General features: G+C 34.4%; 1 protein-coding gene across 2 annotated transcripts in view; it reads left to right on the forward strand.

The window, feature by feature from the left end:
• LOC129217049 (homeobox protein Hox-A3-like) overlaps window positions 1–22,245 on the forward strand; it is an 81,381-nt gene that overhangs the window by 50,951 nt on the left and 8,185 nt on the right. For both annotated transcript variants that reach the window (XM_054851288.1, XM_054851289.1), the window contains exons 4-5: window positions 7,367–7,436; window positions 19,918–20,039. In XM_054851288.1, the coding sequence (XP_054707263.1) occupies window positions 7,367–7,436; window positions 19,918–20,039 (192 nt within the window). The remainder of the gene's footprint in view (window positions 1–7,366; window positions 7,437–19,917; window positions 20,040–22,245) is intronic.

The raw sequence follows: 22,245 nt of genomic DNA on the forward strand, positions 1-22,245 counted from the left end.
ATGATACCATAATAATTGGAATCACTGAAACATGGGGTATTTTGGATGGGTTTACATATTTTCCAGGTTTCAACTGCCATTATATTAACAGAATGATTAAAATTGGTGTAGGAGTAGCTCTTTTTTGTAAAACAAGACTTTAATAATGTTTTTACATGTGTTAAATTTACTTCTATAACTGAATTTTGTGAAATTGTCACTGTTGAATCTGATAAAGTTATATTTAGAAAACCTTCAAAAGATAACTTTACTGCCTTTTTTTCTGTTATTGATTCTCTGTGTGATTATGCTAAAGAAGTCAGAAAACAAATATGCATTTTTGGAGACTTTAATATTAATTTTCTTCAAAAAAAATGACCATGTTAATATGATACAAGACTTATTCAGATCCCATTGCTGCATTAATTACATTAACAAGCCTACTCGAATAACTCATAGTACTTCTACTTCAATTGGTATAATTGCTACAAACGTATATGATTTTTTTTTTTTTTTTTTTTTTTTTTGACCTTAACCCCGAAAACTTGGGCAAGTTTGACATTGCAAGTTTCGATCACTTTGGTTCTGTTGGTTTTAATCGGGAAATTTTTGCTGGCGTAATTATCTCAGATATTTCTGATTATCTGCCTGTTTTTGTCAAAATTAATCAGAAATTAATTTTAATAATCATATAGTTCTAAATGAAAATAATGTTTGCACTGAATCTATGATCCGGTCTTATAATTCGCAATCTCTTGAAGATTTCAGACTTTTTATTTCTACAGTAAATTGGAAAGATATCTTGACATTTAATAACATTGATGACGAAAACATTTTCTGCTATGATATTTTTTTCCCTTTTATTGCCTTTAAAAAGAAGAAAAACATTAGAAAGTGTTGGATGAACAATGACTTACTAAAAAAGATTAAATACAGAAATAAGCTCAATCAGAAATTTATTCACACCAGAAACTACGACGATTTATTAACCTACAAGACTTATGGAAATAAAATAAATAAGGAAATTAAAAGAGTGAAAAGGCAGTTCTATTGCAATTTATTTTCCGTTGATAAATCAACTATAGCTATCTGGAATAATTTTAAAGAAAATTACTATCAATGTTAAGAGAATGGAACAGTGTAATATTGGAGATTTAAACAATGGCGATGTAATTGTTGAATGATGCAGATAAGGCTGAGCTCTTGAAGAATAATTATTTTCTTAGTATAACTGATAATTTAATCAATGCTAATGATACTGATGTTTCTAATGATCTTTCATTCCAAGGGTATTTAAAAAATTTGGAGTCAGTGCCTAACTCCTTTTATCTTTATGAAATTACTACTTCTGAGATTTATATGACAATTAATAAATTGAATGCATCAAAAAGTGCAGGTCATGATGGAATACACCCTAAAATGATAAAACACATTATAATAATGAGATTTCTCCTGTACGTACTATATTATTTAAAAATGTTTTTTTCTGAGTTTAAAATGCCTAATAATTTAAAAATTTGTAAATTTGTCCCCATCTTCAAAAAAGAAAGAAAAGGTAGCCCTAAGGATATTAAAAATTATAGACCAATTTCTATTGCTTGCACATTTACTAAAATTCTTGAGAAATTAATTTATGCAAGAATTTGGAACTACTTTTATAGTAACAAGTTATTATTTAATAACCAGTATGGTAGCACTAAAAATAAATCAACAGAAGCAGCTATAATTCGAGCAATTGATTACATTCAGAAAGAGATTGATATTAAAAAGAATATTGTACTTGGTTTTTTCCTAGATCTCACAAAAGCTTTTGACGTTATTGACAACAATATTTTGCTGCACAAATTATAAAGTTTTATGGTATAAGAGGGGAGCCATTTGAATTGTTCCAGAGTTATTTAAGGAATAGAAAACAACATGTTTATATAAAAAATACAAAATCAAAATTACTTACTGTTACTCATGGTGTTCCTCAAGGATTAATTTTGGGCCCACTGTTATTTATCATTTTTCTTAACGACATTTTCTCTATTGCAAATAACTCATTAATACTGTCTTCTGCTGATGACACATCTGTTTTATTGGAGAAAAAGATGTAGTTTCCTTATATAATAAATGTCAGGTAATTTTAGAACAAGTCATGACATGGTTTTTAACTAATAAATTATTTGTTAATTACGAAAAAACTAATTTCACTGTTTTTCATTGGAAAAATGAAAAAATTGATAATTTTGAACTAAAATTGAGTGGAAAAACTTATCAACATGTTGAGAATATTGATTTTTTGGGGGGTAAATCTTCAAAATAACTTACGGTGAGACAATCACATTGAGTTTGTCTCAAAAAAGATTTCTCGTAATTTAAGTTTAATTAATTTTGTGTCTATTTTCTTCCTGCTGATGTTCTGTTTATTTTATATTTTTCTTTGATATATTCAGTTTTCAATTATGGTATTCTTGCTTGGGGCCAAACAACTAAAAATAATCTAAATGGAATAAATATTTTATTAAAAATATTTCACAGAATAATTAATAGAGATAATATTGTGGGTAACAGTGATAGAAGCTTTTTAAAGACCGTGGAACAAATTTATAAATATAATGTTGGTATTTTTATGCATGATTTAGTAATAAATGGTTTGAATTGAGAAATAGTAACAATCCGTGAATTGGTTCATAATCACCCCTCTAGAAACCGTGAAAATATTATACCTATTAACGCAAAAAACAAATCTATTGTTCAATGGTATTAACACTTACAGACCAAGACTGTGGAACACCTTATCCAATTGTTTGAAAACCATTAATAATCGAAATTTGTTTAAGAAAAGGCAAAACATTTTTATACTCAATTCTACTGCAGTCAATTTAGGATAAAGTAGCATATATGTAATAGTATACCTGGGTTCCGTTATAAAATTAGACGTACTTTATTGCATTATTTGTGTTGTGTTTATGCGTTCTTTGTATGATTATGCATTTATTTTTTGTTAATTCTATCTTATGTTATAAACTGACCCTAAATTAAGTTCTTTTCTGAGTGGCGGGAGCTAGTCAGGCTATTGTTATAGCCTTTACTCCCATCTAAAAAAAATTTAAAAAAAAGAAAGAAACCTACCAGGGCTACTAGTACTATTTCTTGCCCCAAGACCGAATAGAGGTTCACCTATCATTTGTACTGGTTACCTCCAAATTTTTAATTTTGCCACTTAAATCTCTTTGCTTCTCTGTGCCTTAAACAATAATTACATTAATGTTTCAAATTATGGATCAAAAGTAATCATTTCTAAATTTACGAAACAGACGTTTGATAACTAACTGGCGCCAGCCTGGATGTCAGCACATAAAAGTGCCGAATGACGTGCTGAAACAAATTTTGGCAATTGATATTTCCAGTTCTTTAAAGTGTAGTAAATGGATGAGACAGGGTGGAATGGCTTTTCCTGGAAGTATTGAATATGATGGTGCCTCATTCGCCTTCTCACAATCAGGCAGTTTGGGAGGAGGTGTCCGGACGGGCAGACAAACGCGCACAGATTTTATTATAATGAGATAATTTTTGTTTTGTCGAACTCGGTCCAAGATAAGTAATTGAATTGAGAAGAACTCGGTCCAAGATAAGTAATTGAATTGAGAAGAAACTCTTTGTAACACGTTTATGAAAAGCTTATCCTTATTCATGAGATGTTTTAATTTAAGCTCGTAAGAAAGAAACGTAAATGAGAATTACAACTTGAAATTCTTGCCGTGGGCTAAGCTCAGGAATCCAGTTCGTTATCTTGCTCAGTATGTATTTTTTTCTCATTTGAGTTTGATTTAATATTAAGTCTTCCAGCTATATTAAGTACGATGGGGACTGCGGTGTGAGAGCTTTTCGCTTTTGTTGTTTCTATAAGATTGGATTAAACCAACAGAAGTATCATCACAAAGTAAACGTATAGCAACAAAATACTATATATGCAATATGCAACGCTAATTTGTCTTTTGAGATCTCTACGAAATCTTCAACATTTTATGCTTTTTTTCGTCGTTAGTGGATAAAGGTTAATATACCGTAAACGCGGGCTACTTTGGCCCACATTTTGGAAATTGTCTCATCTTTTCTCCAGAATTTTGTAACTATTCATATTTCCAAGCTGTCGAAACCTTTTTTACTCAACTAGAGTTATCTTGATTTAAGCTGTAAATACTGATCACTTTGTTTCAAAGTATTATTACCCTTTATATATTGTTTTTTATTTGGGCCAATGTTACCTTTTCGTTTGGATTACTTTGGCCCACAGTGGGTTTCCCTATTTAAAATCATTGTAGAAATAACTAGAGATAAAGAAAGATTTGTGTTCATAGGAAAAACTATTTATTTGAAAGAAAAATATATTTTACAAGAAGTTTGAGTCACACAAATTTGTTTTAAGGAAAATTAATTTTTTTTCAAAATGTGTGTGCATACCTAGTTATTGTTTCAGAAATTACCAACGGAGAAAAGTAATTTTTTCATCACTTTTGGAGGTTTAATAATTTTATTAAGGTAACAAGATTCGAACAAAGGATCCTAAATTTTCGGTCACTTCCAAAACTTTTTGCTGCTTTCCATACTCTCAACATTAGGTCTTCATCTCTCGCATGAACAGCTATCCCTGGAAACCTGAGCTCATTCTATTCTACAATAACAAAAATCCAACTTTCTAGCAAATGTAACAAATTTTGTAAGAAGTAGATGCAACTGTGTCAACGTTTTCTAAACCTCCTGCAACTTTTAGTTCCTCTTCATCTTTCATAATAAAAGTCAAAGCCATACAACTGAGCTCTGAGAATTTGAGTCTGCAACCGCTCTCTTAATCCATTGCTGAGAATTCCTGGTTTGTATTCTTGTGTTTTTCCCGTTTAGAGTTTTACTTTTAGCTTTTATTTTCTTTTAGAAATCTCTTTGACGGATTTTTTCAAGGTTTTATGCCGGGCCAAAGCAGGTCGTAATTTTTAGGTTAGGAAATAAGTTGTTATTCTGAAATTTTTAAATAAAAACCTTAACAGAAATGAAAAGTACAACTATGCTACTACATAAAGTATTGAATAGTGTTCATAAATAGGTAATTAACAAACTCTTCGCTGATATAAAACTGCTTCTACATGTAAAAGCCCAAGAGGTTATAAAGACACATGTTAACACAAGGAACACAAAATCAGTAGTGTTGCTCCTTGTGGAGAGCTATCAAACAGCTTGGTATGCATAACTGAGTCCTTGAGACTGCTCTCTAACGGATTGCGTCAAAATATGTTTAAAAATTGCTTCTTCAAAATGTAGAGAAAACGGAATATCTTTTTTACCCGATTGCGCGTGCGCGATGCAAAGGAGGATAATGTGTTTATCAGTCTATGTATGTATATCTGTTCCTATGTGGCGTTCTACAGGCTAAACGCCTTGCCCAATTTTGGTAATTCTTACGTCCATCGATTTGTCTTAACCTTGGGAGTGCCACTAAACACATGACAGTAATCAAAAGTACCATTTCAAAATCCAGTTGCCATTTTGTCAGTTTGGGATCGGCGCACGCTGGGTGTCGCACACTATGTCGCACGCTACCTGCGTGCGACTAATGCAGGTAGTTTTTACTGCCTGAATTTTTTGTTTACTAAGTCTACTAATTGGGGTCTCAGTGGCCGAGTGGTCTAAGCGATTGCTTCTCCCACTTGAGGCGCTGGGTCAAGACACCCTCGCTCCGGATGTACTTTCCCCTCTTTCTGATGTAAATTCTTTCATGTGTTCTTTATATGAATTCTGTACTTTAATAAAAAAATAAATGATGCGTAACGAAGGCAAGACACTCAGATTGTAGTCCTCATCAAAATAAACCCATGCAATAAGCACCAAAAGAAAGTCTACTAATTCGATTTTCATCTCTAACATGTTGCATTTGTTTTTGCCTTGATTCAAGGGACTGAGTTTCGCGACGTGTGCTTTTTTGACAGGCTTTTTCAGTTTTGCGAGAAAGATTTGAGTGACGGGGGCCTCAGTGGCCGAGCGGTCTGAGTGACTGCTTGACATTGGCACACTTGAGGCGGTGGGTTCGACTAACACCCTCGCTTCGGTTGTACTTTCCCTTCTTTGTGATGTAAATTCTTTCATGTGTTGTTTATATGTGTAATAAAAATATATATCATGCGTAAAAGAGGCACACAGATCGTAGTCCTCATCAAAATATACCTGTGCAATTCAGCACCGAAAGAAAAAAAAGATTTGACTGACGACGTTTCCGATTTCGCGTCATCATGAGTTATACTGGCTGTTTATATAGCTGTGCTATGGTTGACTTAAGTTCGCGCATTTTTGCCGAAGGTGAAGCACATGTAGCTTTAAGCCGAGGTAGGTCCCTAGAGGGACTAATTATCAGTAGTTTAGACCACCCCAAGTTACTTAATAAATCTCACGATACAAATAACCTCTCTCAATGAAATGACAAGATTGCGAAATATACCGTCTCATAATCATAATAATTAAGTCAATGAAAATTAACTAAAAAGTGTAAAATAAAAAATTATTAAATAAAAACAAAAAACCCGACTGCATAAAAACCAAAAAAACTAAAAATAAAAATGTATAAGCCCAGTAATTTAGAATGTTATTAAGTACTACTGAATAACTACACCGTTGAAATAGTTTTATAACCGTATACACAGATAAGACAAATCATAAATTCAAAAGCAGAATAGAAAGATTAACAGCCGGGGCCCATTCAAATTTTACGGGATTCCTTCAATCGGAAAGGAGTGGGGCCTGACTGTTGATCCTTCTATTCTGCTTTTGAATTTATGATTTGTCTTATCTGTGTATACGGTTATAAAACTATTTCAACGGTGTAGTTATTCAGTAGTACTTAACAACATTCTAAACTACTGGGCTTATACATTTTTCTTTTTAGTTTTTTTGGTTTTTACGCAGTCGGGTTTTTTGTTTTTATTTAATTTATTTCAATTTGGGCCAAAGAAGGACTCTAGGGCGAAAGTAGCCCGCGTTTACGGTATATGTTTTTGTTAATATTCTGAATAAGTATTTCTGCATGGAAAATATATGAACCAGTTCTAAAATATTGAAAATCATAGAAAACACTTAAAATTTAGTAATTTCACATCTTTAGTTTTTTATTTTATAACATTACAAGTAAAGTTAATCTTAACTTAGAAAGGTAGAACTTCCCATACTTTCTGTTATGACCAAAAGGAATGTAATACGAATACTCTCTGAGAAGCAGCTTTTTTTTTTTTTTTTTTTGTAAGGTACTTTAGCACGAAAGGAAACATTTCTTCATACATATATTGTTGTTCTAAAATATCATTATTTAAAAGTTTTTCAAAAATTCTTTATTTGTTTACGAATTTCTTTTCCCTTCCAGCTGGAAAGTGCAAGCGCCCAATTACACCTATTCACGGGGCTGTACAGTGCAACTCAACGTATCGTGAAACGTAAGTGTATAACGCAGTGGTAATTAACCTTTTTTTTTTACTTGAGGGCAGCACCTCATATTAGGCTTACTCTAGCAGAGGTGCCCATCCCCCCCAAGCTCAATGGCGCAAATTCCCCCCCCCCCCCCCCAAAATTTTCCCGCTTTCGAATGGGGTGATACATAACAGTTTTTAGAGTGTGTAATTTCTAGTCAAATTCAGGGGGGGGGGGGAGCGCTAACAAACTGAAATATTGTTGGATTGTGTGACCCACCTTGCCTTCCCAAATTTTACAACGTAGTCCTTGTGTAAACAAATTTTAGGTACCCCTGAATTTTGCTACACTTTTTTTTTTTTAACGTATGAATCGTTACAGGGAGAGTGGATTCAACTTGCTGGCTTGGGATGGAGTCATTACTAGCTGTATACAATATGAATCTTGAAACGGAAATTTATTGCCACTTTGATAGGGGGTCCGGGAGTTTCTCCCCCGGAAAATTTTCGAAATTGTAGTTTTAAAACTACAGTTTTAGACGATCTCTGGTGATGTTAGGGGGATACATGGTTTGGTGTTCCCTTCCCAGTAATTTTCCAATATTGAAACTTTAAAAGCGCAACTGTAGATAGTCAACGTTGTGTTAAGGAGGGCTCTCCTTTGTTTTAAAGTTTTAGTTCTAAGAACGCAGTTTTAGACAATCTGTGGTAATGTTAAGGAAAGAAGATATCCTAGGGCTTGCCCCAGGGAAATTTTTAAAATTAAAAGTCTTAAAAACGCTATCTATGGTTGGGGGAAAAGCGGTTTTCTGAAATTGAAGCTCTAAAATCGCAATCATAGCCGATCTTTGTGATGTTAAGAAAAAAAAAGTTTTCGGAAGCTCTGCCGAAATTTTCTCGAAATTGAAGCCCTGAAAACTAATTTTAAGACGATTTTTCAATTATGTTGATGAAAGTGGGGGAGGGGGGGTCGGGAGAGGGGTGCTCCACTTAAATTTTCGAACTTGTAGCTTTAAAAACGCAGTTTTGATAAATCTTGATAATGTTAGTGGAAGTAGCATTTCGGTGCCATTCCCCCGGCAATTTTTTTAAATTGATACTCCAAAAACGCATTTCTAGGCTAGTGTTTGATCGTGTTAAAGAAAGAGGGGGGAATCAGGGGCTCTCTCCTATAAATTTTTCAAAATTGCAGTACTAAAAACTCAGTTTTAGATGACTGATGATAAAGAGGGTGTTATTCTGGCATTACAGTACGGGCTGTTACAGTTTTCCAAAATTGAAGTCGCATAGCCAAAAAAGATGGATCACACACACCGTGACAGATATTTTTCGGAAATCCTTAAAAATGGATTCAGCTATTGAACACACATCGAAAACCAGAGCTCGAGAGTTTTAACGAATCCAATATCCTTCTATACACGTATTAGATATAGAAGAAAGTAAATATGAATTACGAAAAATAATTTAAACACCTTAGGAACAGACTCTTCTACTTCTATCAACAAAAACCAACATCACTGAAAGTTTTAATGAAAATCATCTAATGATAAATTGAAACAGTCAGTTTAAAAATGGTAGAGAAGATGGGAGTAAAAGTGAAATGTGTGTGTGAAAAATTATTCATAAGCTTAAGCTAGTTAATGAAGAAAATATATTAATTGTCGATTGGAGGGAGAAAAAATATGTTTCCCGCAAACTTCAAAACTAGTTCATAACAATTGTTAAATGAATCAATGAAAGACTAGAGCATACTGGTTAGAATTATTACAAACAATAAAACATTTTAGACCATTCTCAATCTCATCACTGTCACACGTATTCATCATGCAAAATTGTGCTTCTTCCAGAAAATTTATGAAAAACTGAAAAGAAATCAAATTGTCTGATTCAGTTTTGAAACGGACACCAACTCCATACCGTCTGTGATGTTCCCCTCATTGAAAAAGAGACACGGTCATTAAATTTTAGAAAGGAGTACCAGAGCCGTCGCTAGTCAAAACAAAACTGGAGGGGGGATACGATTTTGGCGGCCCCTTGTTTCCAACGCATTTTCCAATACGCAGAGAGAGATGATTTGGCTTCTGGTTTAGCAGATATAGTCATATTACTAGACCTTTTAGTGCTAGCAATAAAAATTTAATCGTAAGAATAATATTCAGTCAGAATTAGGGGGTGTCGGAGCGCTACCTTCTTGCATTATTTCGAAATTGAAGACATAAAAACGCAGTTTTAGACTATATTTTAAGTTTGGGAGGAAGGGGAGAGGAGGTCCAGGATAGCCTCTCCCGATATTTTTTCCAGATTTAAGTTCCCAACACAATCGTACGTTATATTTATGTTCATAAGAGGGAGTCCGGGGGGCTGCCCCCCTCGAATTTTCAAGATTCTTATTTGAAAAACAGTTTTAGACAATCTATGGTGATGTTAAGGAAGGAAGATCGGGTCATCGTTCAATAATTCTTCAAAATGTAAACTTCAATGACGCATTCCCAATTGTGAATTATTTCTGATTATGACAAGTAAAGGGGGGCCGGGGGCTCATTCCCGGGAAAAATTTGAAAATTGTAGTTCAAAAAATGCAATTTTAGACCATCTATGGTGATATTAAGGAAAAGAGAGATGCCCCCTTCCGAAATGTTTTGAAATTTTGAAGCATTAGAAACGAGATTGTAGACTTTTTTTGTTAAAATTTAGTGCACTGCCAGTTTTTTTATAAGTAAAGCTCCGAAAACGTAATTTAAGTTAACCATCGCTGAAAGGGGAGGGGGGTTGAAAGGGCTCGCGATCGGAAATGTTTCGTGACTGAAGCACTAAAAGCGAGATTTAAGATGTTTTTCGATGATGTTGAAGGGAGAGAGGGGGGTGGGGGCATTATCTCGAAAAATTTTCGATCTGTTGAAACCGCAGTTTTAAAAATTTCAGGTAATGTTAATGGGTGGAGAGATTCGGTGTCCTCCCCTGTCAAATGTTCAAAAAATTGAAATTCAATTAACGCAATCGTAGACGATTTTAAATACTGTAGAAGGTTTTGGAGATCTCCTCCGAAAAATTTTCTGAATTGAAACCTTAACAATGAAATTTTTGAGGATCTTCGGTAATATTTGGAGGACGACAGTTGTGAGAAACCTAAGGGAGTTTTCTTTAACATTACTGCCCAAAAGACGAAATTTATTCGGCCTTGAATGATGATTAATGGAGAGTGTGTTTCTCGAAGGTTAAGTTGGGAGCAAGCACTCTCACGGTTTTTCGAAATTGCAGTCCTAAATACTCAGGTGTAGGCCATCTTTAATGACGTTATGGTAAGAGATGGGGTTTGAGAACGTTTTCCCGGGATTTTTTTAAAGCCTAAGTTTTAAAAACTCACTTACAGCCCAGCTTTGGGGACGTAAAAAGAAGGGTTTGGAGTTCCCCACTCTTCCTTTCAGTTTGGCTACGTCCCTCCTATCTCCATTGTAAATATTAATTATTGATAAACATATTGTGGTAATATTTTCTTCCAATTTTTCTTTGCCAAACATGGTTATTTGCTTGGATTTTCCATAATAAAGTTTTCAATTTCCCGCCTAATATTTTTGTTTACCTGCAATACAAACGTTTGTGACCTTAGAAAAAGGACTTTTAACGTTTTGAACGGAAGTGGTAATTTTCAGCAATACCTTAGGTCTCTATTCCACTTCATCTTATTTTAAATGTGCCTCCTGCATCTCTTGATCAAGCTTTGATTTACTTACGATTTTTACATTCAAACATTTAGAATTTTTGGTGTGAGTATTCATTATAATACCTTGAATCGCTCTCTTTGTATTTAACTGTTTCTCTCTCTCTTTATTTCGGCGACCTATACATTTTTCTCCACTTAGCAATTATTTTCCGGACAACATTTTTCTTCAAAAGAAAAAAAAAACATATGGGAATGTTTCGGCGTCCCCTATCCTATGGGCTGCCCTAATGAAGCTGCCCTATTTATGGTTTTTTCCTCCTCTGTCTCTCTCTTTAAACTGAAGAACTATATGAAGCATGGTTTTGTATAACCAAGGCCGCCGAGAGACAAGGCGTGCACCATGTTAGTTTTGTCACCGGTCCTCCCTCCCATTTTGCTAATTTTACTCTATGTACAATACTTTGAGTCGAGCCCATACTTTCCGACTAGACAGACATACCCACTCTGCGGCGTAGTCAAGTGTACTGCACAGAATTTTTTTTTGCGTTAGTAAAAGTTTTTGAAGCTTACATTTCCGCGGTCCTTACTTAGATACTCTTAATAAAAGAGAATCATGGATGTTCCTAAATTGTATTTTAAGATTACTTTTTCTATTCAAATTTTACAAAAATACTTTTTGTCACTATTATTTCGATTGTTCATTTATAATAAATATTTTAATTTTAAAAAACAACGAAGAGTTTTTCTGTTTTTTCGTTAGTTGCATCGCTAAAATGAAATTTGCGGCCCCACTTCTGAAAAAATGGGGGGGGGGGGGGGTGCTACGGCGATGGCCCTGAAGAGTACGTGAAAAAAGTATTATTAATGCATCTATTTCTTGCTGAATGAGTTAAAACATTTTTTCATTCCAAAGTTCAAAAATTCATTTTCTAAAGAAAAAAAAAACTTCTGGAAAAAAATCCCCCCCCCCAAATTTTGATGGCGCAACTTGCGCCATAATCCCCCCCTGTGGGCACCCCTGTACTCTAGCGGGCCAAAAAGCATACAATATTTAAATGCATTTGAATATTTTCCCTAGATAATATGGGAAATGAATTAAAATTATAAAAAAAAAGAATTGTCATCATTTACTGTCGAAGTTTCCATTCTCTTTTGGAAACCATTTGGTTCCAAATTTGCAGCAATCATTCTTAATACCGAATTGATATGATTTGTTGTTTTGGAAAAGTCCAGAACAAAGTTGTCGATTCAGAATATTGAACAGAACACCGGGTCACATGAATCCGTTTCGCGGGCCACATGTGGCCTTCAGGTCGTAGGTTGGCACCACTGGTATAGCGGAATATGGCTATTTTTAAGAAACATAACAGCAATAATTTGACGTTCAGGCATACACCCAATATATATACATAACAGGGTTTCAAAAAGCAAGGTAACAAGCGCAACATCTTATATAATTAAAAACTGAGCATATATACCTATGTATCTACCTATGTATGTCTAAGCTTCTTTTCCCGATCGACAGTGAACTGACCATCGAACCAGGTATCGATGGATTCGTAATCTTCTCGTCTTCATGTTTGGCTATTTAGCATACTCCTCCGATAATAATTAGCGGAGATATCAGTTAAAAACTTTTAATTATGACACTTAGATTTCGACATGAAGTCCGCATTTTTCGAAGGCTTTCCTCCATTGAAATTATTATTCAGTGCTTCATCTCAACTTTCCACAACAATGCTTTTATTAAAATGTATAGCGGGTAAAGAAAATCATTGAGATGAAAGATCGGTTGCCATTTTTTTTTCTCAAATATGAACAGGTAAAATTTTTTTTTTTTGTTTTGAGGCTTTTCCTGTAATCAGGGGATTTAAAATGTTTACTTTTTGGGGGGTTTTCCGCAATCTGCCGCAAAATTTCACCGACTTTTTTTTTTTGGTTTGGTTCAAGCCTGAGTGTTGAACTCGCGGCACTTGACCTAACTTTTATTTTCGAGGTGGACCGTGCAAAGCCGGGCGACGCAGCTAGTAATATATTATTCAGGAACTACAAAAATGTATTAATCGTAAATAGGCAAAGGTGCGAAATTACTGCTCTATATAGTCACCATACTTATAAAGGAAATCAAGAATGTGAAACCACATCAAGACGGCTTGCTGAACCGTAGCATCGGTTCTGAAATGCTGACCTCACAACTGTGTCTTTAAAGGTCCAAAGAGATGGAAATTAATTGCGAGATCGAGACCGTAAGGAGGGTGGTCCTATACCTCCCAACGCAAAACCTTATCACACTTCGTATTTCAATGGCGGACTATGTTTCCGTCAAGGCAGCCGTCGTCTAACTGACATTTTGTCATTGTTAAAGGACACCCAGCTCCATCCACCGATACCGTTTGAAAGCTCTGATCATCTTCGTTATCATTAGCGTGAGTTTTATTCATACAAAGAATCTGCACACCCTTTAGAACTTTTGTTACCTTACTTTTTGAAACATCTATACTGTAAAAACGATTCAGAAACGTTCCTGAAAAATAATGGGCAGCTGCCCAATTTTTGCCAGTGACATATCTTGCAAAAACCAGGAACGTTTTCCGCTAATATTCAGTAACCTTCCTGAAATTATCCCGGAAGCCTCCTGAAAATTCAGAAATCTTCCCGTTTATAGCCAGGCTTGCTTCCGAAACTTTAGAGTAAACATAGATAAGTGTAATATAATATTTTGTCACCCTCCTGGTTTACTAAGAAAGTTCCATAAGCAGTATTGCAAGTAAGTAACGAGAATTTTACTCGTCTGCAATTCTTGCAAAGCAATGTAGTCCATACTTATTCGCTCCCTTTGGGAGCTTAATCAGCATAGATAGACCGTAATTGAACTGAAGCCGATACGCTTTAAAAATCCGCTCAGTTAATTTTTAAACTGGGAGCTAAAAATATTTTTCACACCAATGAGAAGTCAGCATTCGTGCAACTTGTAGCAATTCAGAAAACTTTTTGACAGTGATACTTGATTTTTCCAGGAAGTGGATAAAAACCATTGAAATCCCCAAACGTTACATAGGAATACTCAGTAACGTTTCGGAATTTTTTTATAGTGTACGTCAGCGGTTCCCAACCCTTGGGCCGCGAACAGCGTGTTATTGGGCCGTGGACACTGGTCTAGAATCTGAACCAAGATAAGACTTGTGGTCTTAATTTCCGTTTTTTGCGAAAATTCACTTATTAGATATACTCTCACTCAAAAACTCTTCCTCGCCCATCGCCAATAAGAAACTTTAGGGTTAAGATTTTTCATATTTCTTAGGAAAATAAAAAAAATCCCCTATAATTGAAGATGAAACCTAATAAATCAGAAACTTCTTTAATGAAAATTGCCAAAGAAACTATAGTATTAGCTTCAAGCTTCAAGTTAAAAATGCTCCTCCTATGCTGAACTGGCATGACTAACAAGTGGATTGAGACACTTGAGAGGCTTTTAGACAATCTACCTATTTCAATGAGACTTTTCATCGCAGTTTTTTTTTTAATAATTTAGAAATGTATTGAACGTTGCGAATTATTTGAGACTAAAACTATCCAGTTTCAATCCAGACATCAACTCCCTCGTAGATGAAAAACAACGTCAAAAATCCCATGGAGCTTTAACTTTAATGACTTGTTATGAGTTTCCTTACAGCTATGCCAGCTAAGTTAATGCAATCAAGTTATTTTCTTCCTTAAAAAATATGTTGAAAATTGTTGTTGTACAGTATATTTATATCCGTGGTGCAACATAAGGGGATAAGGGGATTAGCATCTCCAGAACTCTTGTTTTTAACGCACTTTCACTCCTAATACGGCATATTATTTACACTTAAGTTATGAACAGGTGCCCCCCCCCCCCCCACCGAAAGTAAATTTTGGCTGTATAGTAGCTATTGTGCGGCTTTGAGAAGCTGAGCTCCGACTCTGACAACGTTTATCTCTGTTTCAAAAAATACTCAGGGTAATTGGCGCTAAGTTGATTTGAGAAACTTTCTTAATATTAGTTTTACAAAAATATTCCAACCAAAATCCGAGCCAATAACACATCTATTTTTCACTTAACTCCCCTAAAACAGGTAAACATAGTCAAGGTCACAGCTCAACTAACCAGAGCTGTACTATAGTAAGCCTCAATCGTGTTTTCGACAAAAATTGAAGGCCGCACAATCAAAAAGGTTAGGAACCGCTAATCTACGTACATTCCGCTTAATATAACATTATAAATTCATTGATTCCGTTTCATTTAATGGGATGTTTGATACATGCACCACGTTCTACGAATTACCACTATAAATAGTGGGGTAAAGTAATGATGGGCAACCATCCAGTAATGGGCAGGTTTGGCTCGTTGTCGATATCCAGCTAGCAATCGATATTCCAATAACACCATCAGTGGATCCTCAAAACAGCATTTTTCAAGAACACCCTCACTAAGTATTTATCTGGTAGATTTATTATGCTAGTGTGCTCTCTCTAGGGTTCCCAATCTCGCACCCAATTCAGTCCCGCGGGATTTCGGGAATGACTTTCTTCTTCTAAAAATTAAATTTTAATGTCAAATAGAAAAAGTTGTGCTTTCTAGGAAGGACTGCTTTCATTACTTGAATTAGTAGTCTTCTTAAATTCCGTACACCAATTGTAGAGCACTACAAAGTCAGATCCTAATTAGCAATCATCGTCTGATAAGCAAGAGTGGGCCGCTGGAATGGGATGAGAAAGGATTTTTGTTCTAAAAATAATGTGCTTGATAAAAACACGTGCTGTGGCTCCATTGCAGTTGGTTTTATTGAAATTAAATAATTGTGGACCCATGTAGAAAATGATCCTCATTAACTTCAGCACCTTCTGAACTAGATTTTTCTTTTCTTATGCTTGGTTTTTCCCCCCAAGAACTGCATATTTCGGGTAAAAAAGGATTACAATGGACACATTATGTCCATTGGATATGTGTTTTGCTATTTCCAATTTAACTTGCATAACCCTTGTTGCTTTATTAACGTTTTTTATTGTATCAGGGAATTTGATTCACTGCAGCAAGGGGTGAATACTTCTTGATGTTACCGTTTCACCAATTCGCAGTCTCAGTAAAAGTTTTTGGATAACTTCGCAAATTTTATCTCACATTAAACTAGTATGTTGTGGCCATCACGAAACTTTCTTCTATATTTTTCTCTTTTTTTCTGATCCCTCCCCATGCTTGACGAGGAAGCAATATTCCCAACAAAAACAAAATTATACATGCAAAAACTTGACGACCATCCCAATGTCTGAATTATTGCAAAAGCAAAGCAAGGCAATATTCTGCGGGATCCCGCGGGATTCGGGATCGAGATTATTCGAAGCTCTAGCTCTCTCTCTCTCTTCTCAGTGACTAATAATTTTCTTTGCTTTCTTGAGCTTTGAAGGGTTTCTTTCTTAAGGACATGACATTGCTGTTTCTTTCTCTCTCTCTCTTTTTTTTTTTAAATCTGATCGCAGATGATTGGCACGTACTCATTCCTTAGCTTTCTTTCTATCATATAGATGTATTTTTGCAATGAATTAAGATTTTTAAGATCTTTTCTAGCTAATGTGCCTATAACCAGTCAATAAAAAGTAAGTTATGGACACATATGACATGAGCATAATTAATTCTTTGGCTATTCTTACTCAAAAGTATTACAGTAAAATCCCTTTAAGATGAACTTCAAGGAATAGCAAATTTTGATGTGAGTTTCGTTGAAATGAAATTCAAGCAATGTAATGGAAATTAAATATGGACAGAAAATTTATTTTGTCGAAACGGATATTTCGTCGTAACGGGGTTTAACTGTATTTAGAGCTGATGATAAAACATAAGCTAAATTTGGAAAACGATGCATAAAAAATGCAGCAGTGAATAGTTCTAGTTATTTATTTATTTTTGTTGTTGTTCGAACGAAACTTTTAAAAGTGATACGTCAGTTGTCCTTTTTTTAATTTTAATGTTTCTCGAATTGGTAAATCAGGATACTTTAGATTTGATTATATTGTAATAAAAACAAGAGTTTTGATAATTTTGAGTACTTTTTCGTATATTTCCTGAAAATTATTGAATTCAGCTAAAAGCATGACCATTACTAGTTTTTTAAACCATTACTAAGCGAATATGGTCGTAACTGATCAAACCAGTGCATTCCAATTTATATCAATAAATACATAGAAATCATAATTAAAATTATTGTAAATATCACAGCTAGAAATGTAAAATTTCTAAGTTCTAATACCACTAGAACTAAGTTTTTTCCATAAAAAAACCTTAAGCATGCCCATAACTAGTAATTTACTTTACTATTCATAAGATGTGTGAATCGATATATGTGTGTTTTCGTATTCAAAATGTATGCTTCCTTTTTAAACTTGTTTTATTTCATTCTTTAAAAAGCTGCTAAATTATCGGACCTTTTTGTTTTTAATAATCTGCTTACATGACATGCAATGACCACGAGATCCAGAAAGTAGCGCCACTTACCTATGAGCATTTTAACTATGCAGTAACATAATGTAGGCTATTCCAGTCAAGAAAAAATTTCATCTGAAAATCGAAGCAGATGATAATACAAGCAATTTTCAAAAATGGATACTCAAATTGTAATATTTTACTAGCTGCCTCGCCCGGCTTTGCACGGTCCACCTCGAAAATAAAAGTTATGTCAAGTGACGTGTGTTCAACACTCAGGCTTGAACCAAAAAAAAGTCAGTGAAATTTTGCGGCAGACTGCGGAAAAAACCCCCAAAAGTAAACATTTTAAATACCCTGTGTGATTACAGGAAAAGCCTCAAAACAAAAGCAAGAATTTTACCTGTTCATATTCGAAAAAAAATGGCAATAGATCTTTCATCTCAGTGATTTTCTTCACGCTATACATTTTAATAAAAGCATTGTTGTGGAAAGTTGAGATGAAGCACTGAATAATAATTTCAATGGAGGAAAGCCTTCGAAAAATAAGGATTTCATGTCGAAATCTAAGTGTCATAATTAATAATTTTTAACTGATATCTGCGCTAATTAATAGCGGAGGATTATGTTAAATAGCCAAACATGAAGACGGGAAGATTACAAATCCATCGATACCTGGTTCGATGGTCAGTTCACTGTCGTTCGGAAGAAGAAGCTTGGACATACATAGATACATAGGTAGATACATAGGTACATACGCACAGTTTTTAACTATATAAGATTATAAGTCAAAAATTATTTTGATATTATCAAATGATAAAGTTCTTTTTTTTAAAAACATTTTAAGCATTATTTGGGACCTTCTAATATTCGTGCAGTATTTATTTAGCTAATATTTAGCTTATTTGTATTTTTAATATTTTTCACAATTAGTCAAGTGCATGGGGGGCAAAGTGAAATAGTTCATTTTGTTTACACATTCAATAATTTACTAAATCACTTACGTATTTACTAATTAAATTTTTTTTTACATTCCTTTATTTAATAATTCACTTATTAATTAATTCATTCATTTATTTTCTTATCCAGTATTTTAATTTACTCATTTTTCCTCATGTAATAATTAACTTTTTTTTTTTTTTTTTTTTTTTGAAGGCACAATTTTACTGCCAAAAATTTAAAATGTTTCAATGCAAATTGTATCATAAAATACAATGTTCTTTCTTTATGCACTCTAATTTTCAATTTATTCATTTTGAAAAAGCTGAGTCATCTTAATTATTTCACTTTACCCCACATTCCCATACATTGAAACAGATTAATTAATGTCACGTCGAACATCAGTGTTGCAAATTTCAATTCGTTAAAAGTGAACTAAAATTAAAATGTAAAAACCCTAACTAACCTGGTTGGTAAAAAGCAAGTTATTGTGTACTTTCAATATTTGAGATAAGAGGAGCGGGTTAAAAATAATACGTAAGGTTTTCAACCCCCCCCCCCCCTCTCTCGCCCTTCAATTAAAATTACTCATATCTACCAATAAGTTTGACTTTACTGGACAAGGATAATAAGAGTTTATCATAGAAATACTAGTACTGCTTAATAACAGCAAGCAAACGAATTTCGTAGCTTTAGAAAGAAAAGTAGAAAATAAAACACACATTTACCGCACTTTTATTAACTTTTGGTATTCCCAGGGTCTGATCACCCAAATAGCTCGGGAAGCTTGAGTTTACCCTCAGAATTTTTAGGGGGCCCCAACTATAACTAAAACTGTGCTTAACAATTCTAGTTTCCGCTTTTGACTGCGTTTTTTAAAGAGATTGCTAACATTAGAACTTGCCAAATAAAAATATTTGAAAGAATCAAACAATTATAGCAAGTGAAGACACATTTGATAATATGTAGACACAAGCTAGATTTTCAAATGTGGGATTTTATCTAACTCTGTTACAATGTATTTTTATGACGTTTAGTTTTCTTTGTGAAGTTAATTTAAATTTGATTCAACCTGTTACTACCCATATTGTTTTGAATTCAAGTGCAACTTATGTGAAAAATAAAATTCCTGTCAATCAGTAAGTGGAATAAATTTAAATCTGATTTCTGCTAAGCCACTTAGCATTAGTCAATGTTGTATCAATTTGCATATAATGTTTAGAAAAATTTCCCATAACAAAAAGTGTGGAGCCCCTAAATGAGACAGAGCTTCCACTAATTTCATAGGTTATTTGGCCCTGGGTAATACTATGACAAATCTGTTCTATAATGAAAAGAAACAACAAAAATAATTTAATGGAAAAAATATTATATCCCTTTTGAAAATTACTTTTGTGAACACAATCAACTTTTGCTTTTAATTTTCGTGACCATCAATCTCACCGCCCTTGCTTTTATTTTCCTTGCAGGCGATGTCATTTTAATTGCACGGAAGGGTATCAGTTCCCCGATAATACAACGATGAAGGACAATGAATGTTGGCATGTTACTGGAGTCTGGCGACCAGAAAAGAACTTTCCTGAATGCAAACGTAGGTATTTATTCCTCTTGCGTTTTGAAAAGCAATTAAACTGCAAAAAATATCATCAATCGGTGTGTCTTTCACAAAGCAACATGTAGAAAAATCAGGACGTATATCTTTTAAGAAACTTGAAAGCAATGAGAGTGAAATATTGAGATAATCATTTAAGTCTTATCAAAAACTAGATACCGCCAAGCAGGACAACTTTGTCATGATATCTTTGCCGGTAATAATAACAGCTGAAAACATTGAATACCCGAATTACAGAATGCCTTCTTTGTGTAATGAAAACAATACAGCATCTTGAGCTGGAATTAGTAACTGGGGGGAGTAAGTTCAGTTATTGGCTTAGGAAATGCTGAGGCAAAGATCTCAAGTCACATGGTTCAAATTCGACGAATGGGAGACACGTTTTTCGTGAAACGAGTGGAAGAAACCATGGAAGATACCTGGTTCCTTCCAAAATTTTACTATCAAATATATAACGTGACTTGGAATCATTTCTTCAAGTATTGAAGGCTTCACTCTCTCCACCTTAACTTTTATTATTTCTCAATATACAGCCTCGATTAGCTGGGTTTTGGAACTCAGTAGTGCACCAAAATTCATCATTTTCAAGCATCACAGTTGCAACACTTGTTTGCATAATGTCTGGAAGCGTCCATCTGAAGGTATTTTTCTCACTATTTGGACAACCAATTTTTCCCTGGGAATCTTTTTTTCCCCCGTATTGGACAGCGGTAGCACCTCGAATCGAAGCAGCAGTTGCTTTATCCTGCTGGTTTCCTGTATGTAAACCTCGCTTTGCACCTCCACTACTTGAGTGTTTATTTCTTCTATCTTGGCAATCTTGAAAATTTCCTATTTCTTCGCAGGTGGCCCTCACGCCACACCACCACACTTTTTTTTGGGCATTCGGAGCTGTAAAGCGAATCACTTGTCTTGCCATCTCCTTAATCTGATTTCCTACTTCTGTGGTAAAGTGACGATTCCTGATCAAGTTGACCATCTCTCACGGCCCTGATAGAATTTCGATCCATACGAGTTTCTTGCTGGGCCGCTTCAAATCACAACAGAGAATTTCAGATCTCTTACATCCGTCCTCTTGAGAGACCTTTCTGTATTTTAAGAGCTCGAACTTCTTCAATAAAGATAAAGTAATTAGGGCTGCAACAAGGATGGATCCAGAAAATTTTCAAGGAGGGGACGATTATCTTTTACTCTTTACTCTTTGGAACTTCAATTTCTAAACATTTTCGGAGGAGTGTACTGAACCCCATCGCTTATACCCTTACGTAATTAAAGGTGTCCGACAGTTGTGTTTCTTTCGAGAAATATTTACTGAGAGCCCTCAAACCTATCTCTAATATCCATCTAACGTCCGAAATTGAGGTTTTGGAACTTCAATTTCGAAAAAAATTCTGTAGAAAGTTCCGGTTCCTAGACTAGAGTAATAAGAGATGAACTAAGATTTCGTTTTCAAGACTTGAATTTCGGGAAAAAGCTCCCATTCTCGATCGAAGGTAACGTAAAATTGCGTTTTTGGAACTTTAATATAGTAAATAAACATGAAGAAAGTTCCTGTACCTCGGTTTAAGGAGGGGGAGATCATCCCGACCGCCCCTCCCTTGTATCCGTCATTGGGCTCCGAACATTTGCAGGACTATCGAAGAAAGGTGAAAAAGTCTTTATACATCCACCGCAAATTTAAGCAATGTTAACTGACCTTTTTTGACCTAACAAGCATGATATCTATCCTGTAAAAAAAAGATCGTTTCGGCAAAAAAAAAAAAAAAAAATGATGGGCACCGATCCTAGCAGTCGATTCACTCTTCAACTTTCAACGCTTTTGGCTTGCAGTCAAATTACTCTTCAGCTGAATTATAGCCATCCTTGAGATGTTCTTGATTTGCAATCAAATCCTCTTTTCTGTTTAATAAATTTTCCTTTCTGTTTTTAGCATTTTATTTTAATATACATATATAAATGTCTTCTGAAAGTTTCGTACATTTTAACTCAAAACCTTTAAAATTATAAGAAAAAATTGTTTGAAAAATAGGTGATTCTTTCAAATAACTGTTACTGTTTTTTTGAATTTTAGTGACATTTTTACGAAAATACACACATAAATTAGACAATAATTATTTTTGAAAACATCCCACATTTAATATTGCAGTTTAAGGTGCAGGGTAATCTCCCTGAAACGTGTTGCTCA

This window comes from Uloborus diversus, chromosome 2, assembly GCF_026930045.1.
Source record: "Uloborus diversus isolate 005 chromosome 2, Udiv.v.3.1, whole genome shotgun sequence".
NCBI lineage: Eukaryota > Metazoa > Arthropoda > Arachnida > Araneae > Uloboridae > Uloborus > Uloborus diversus.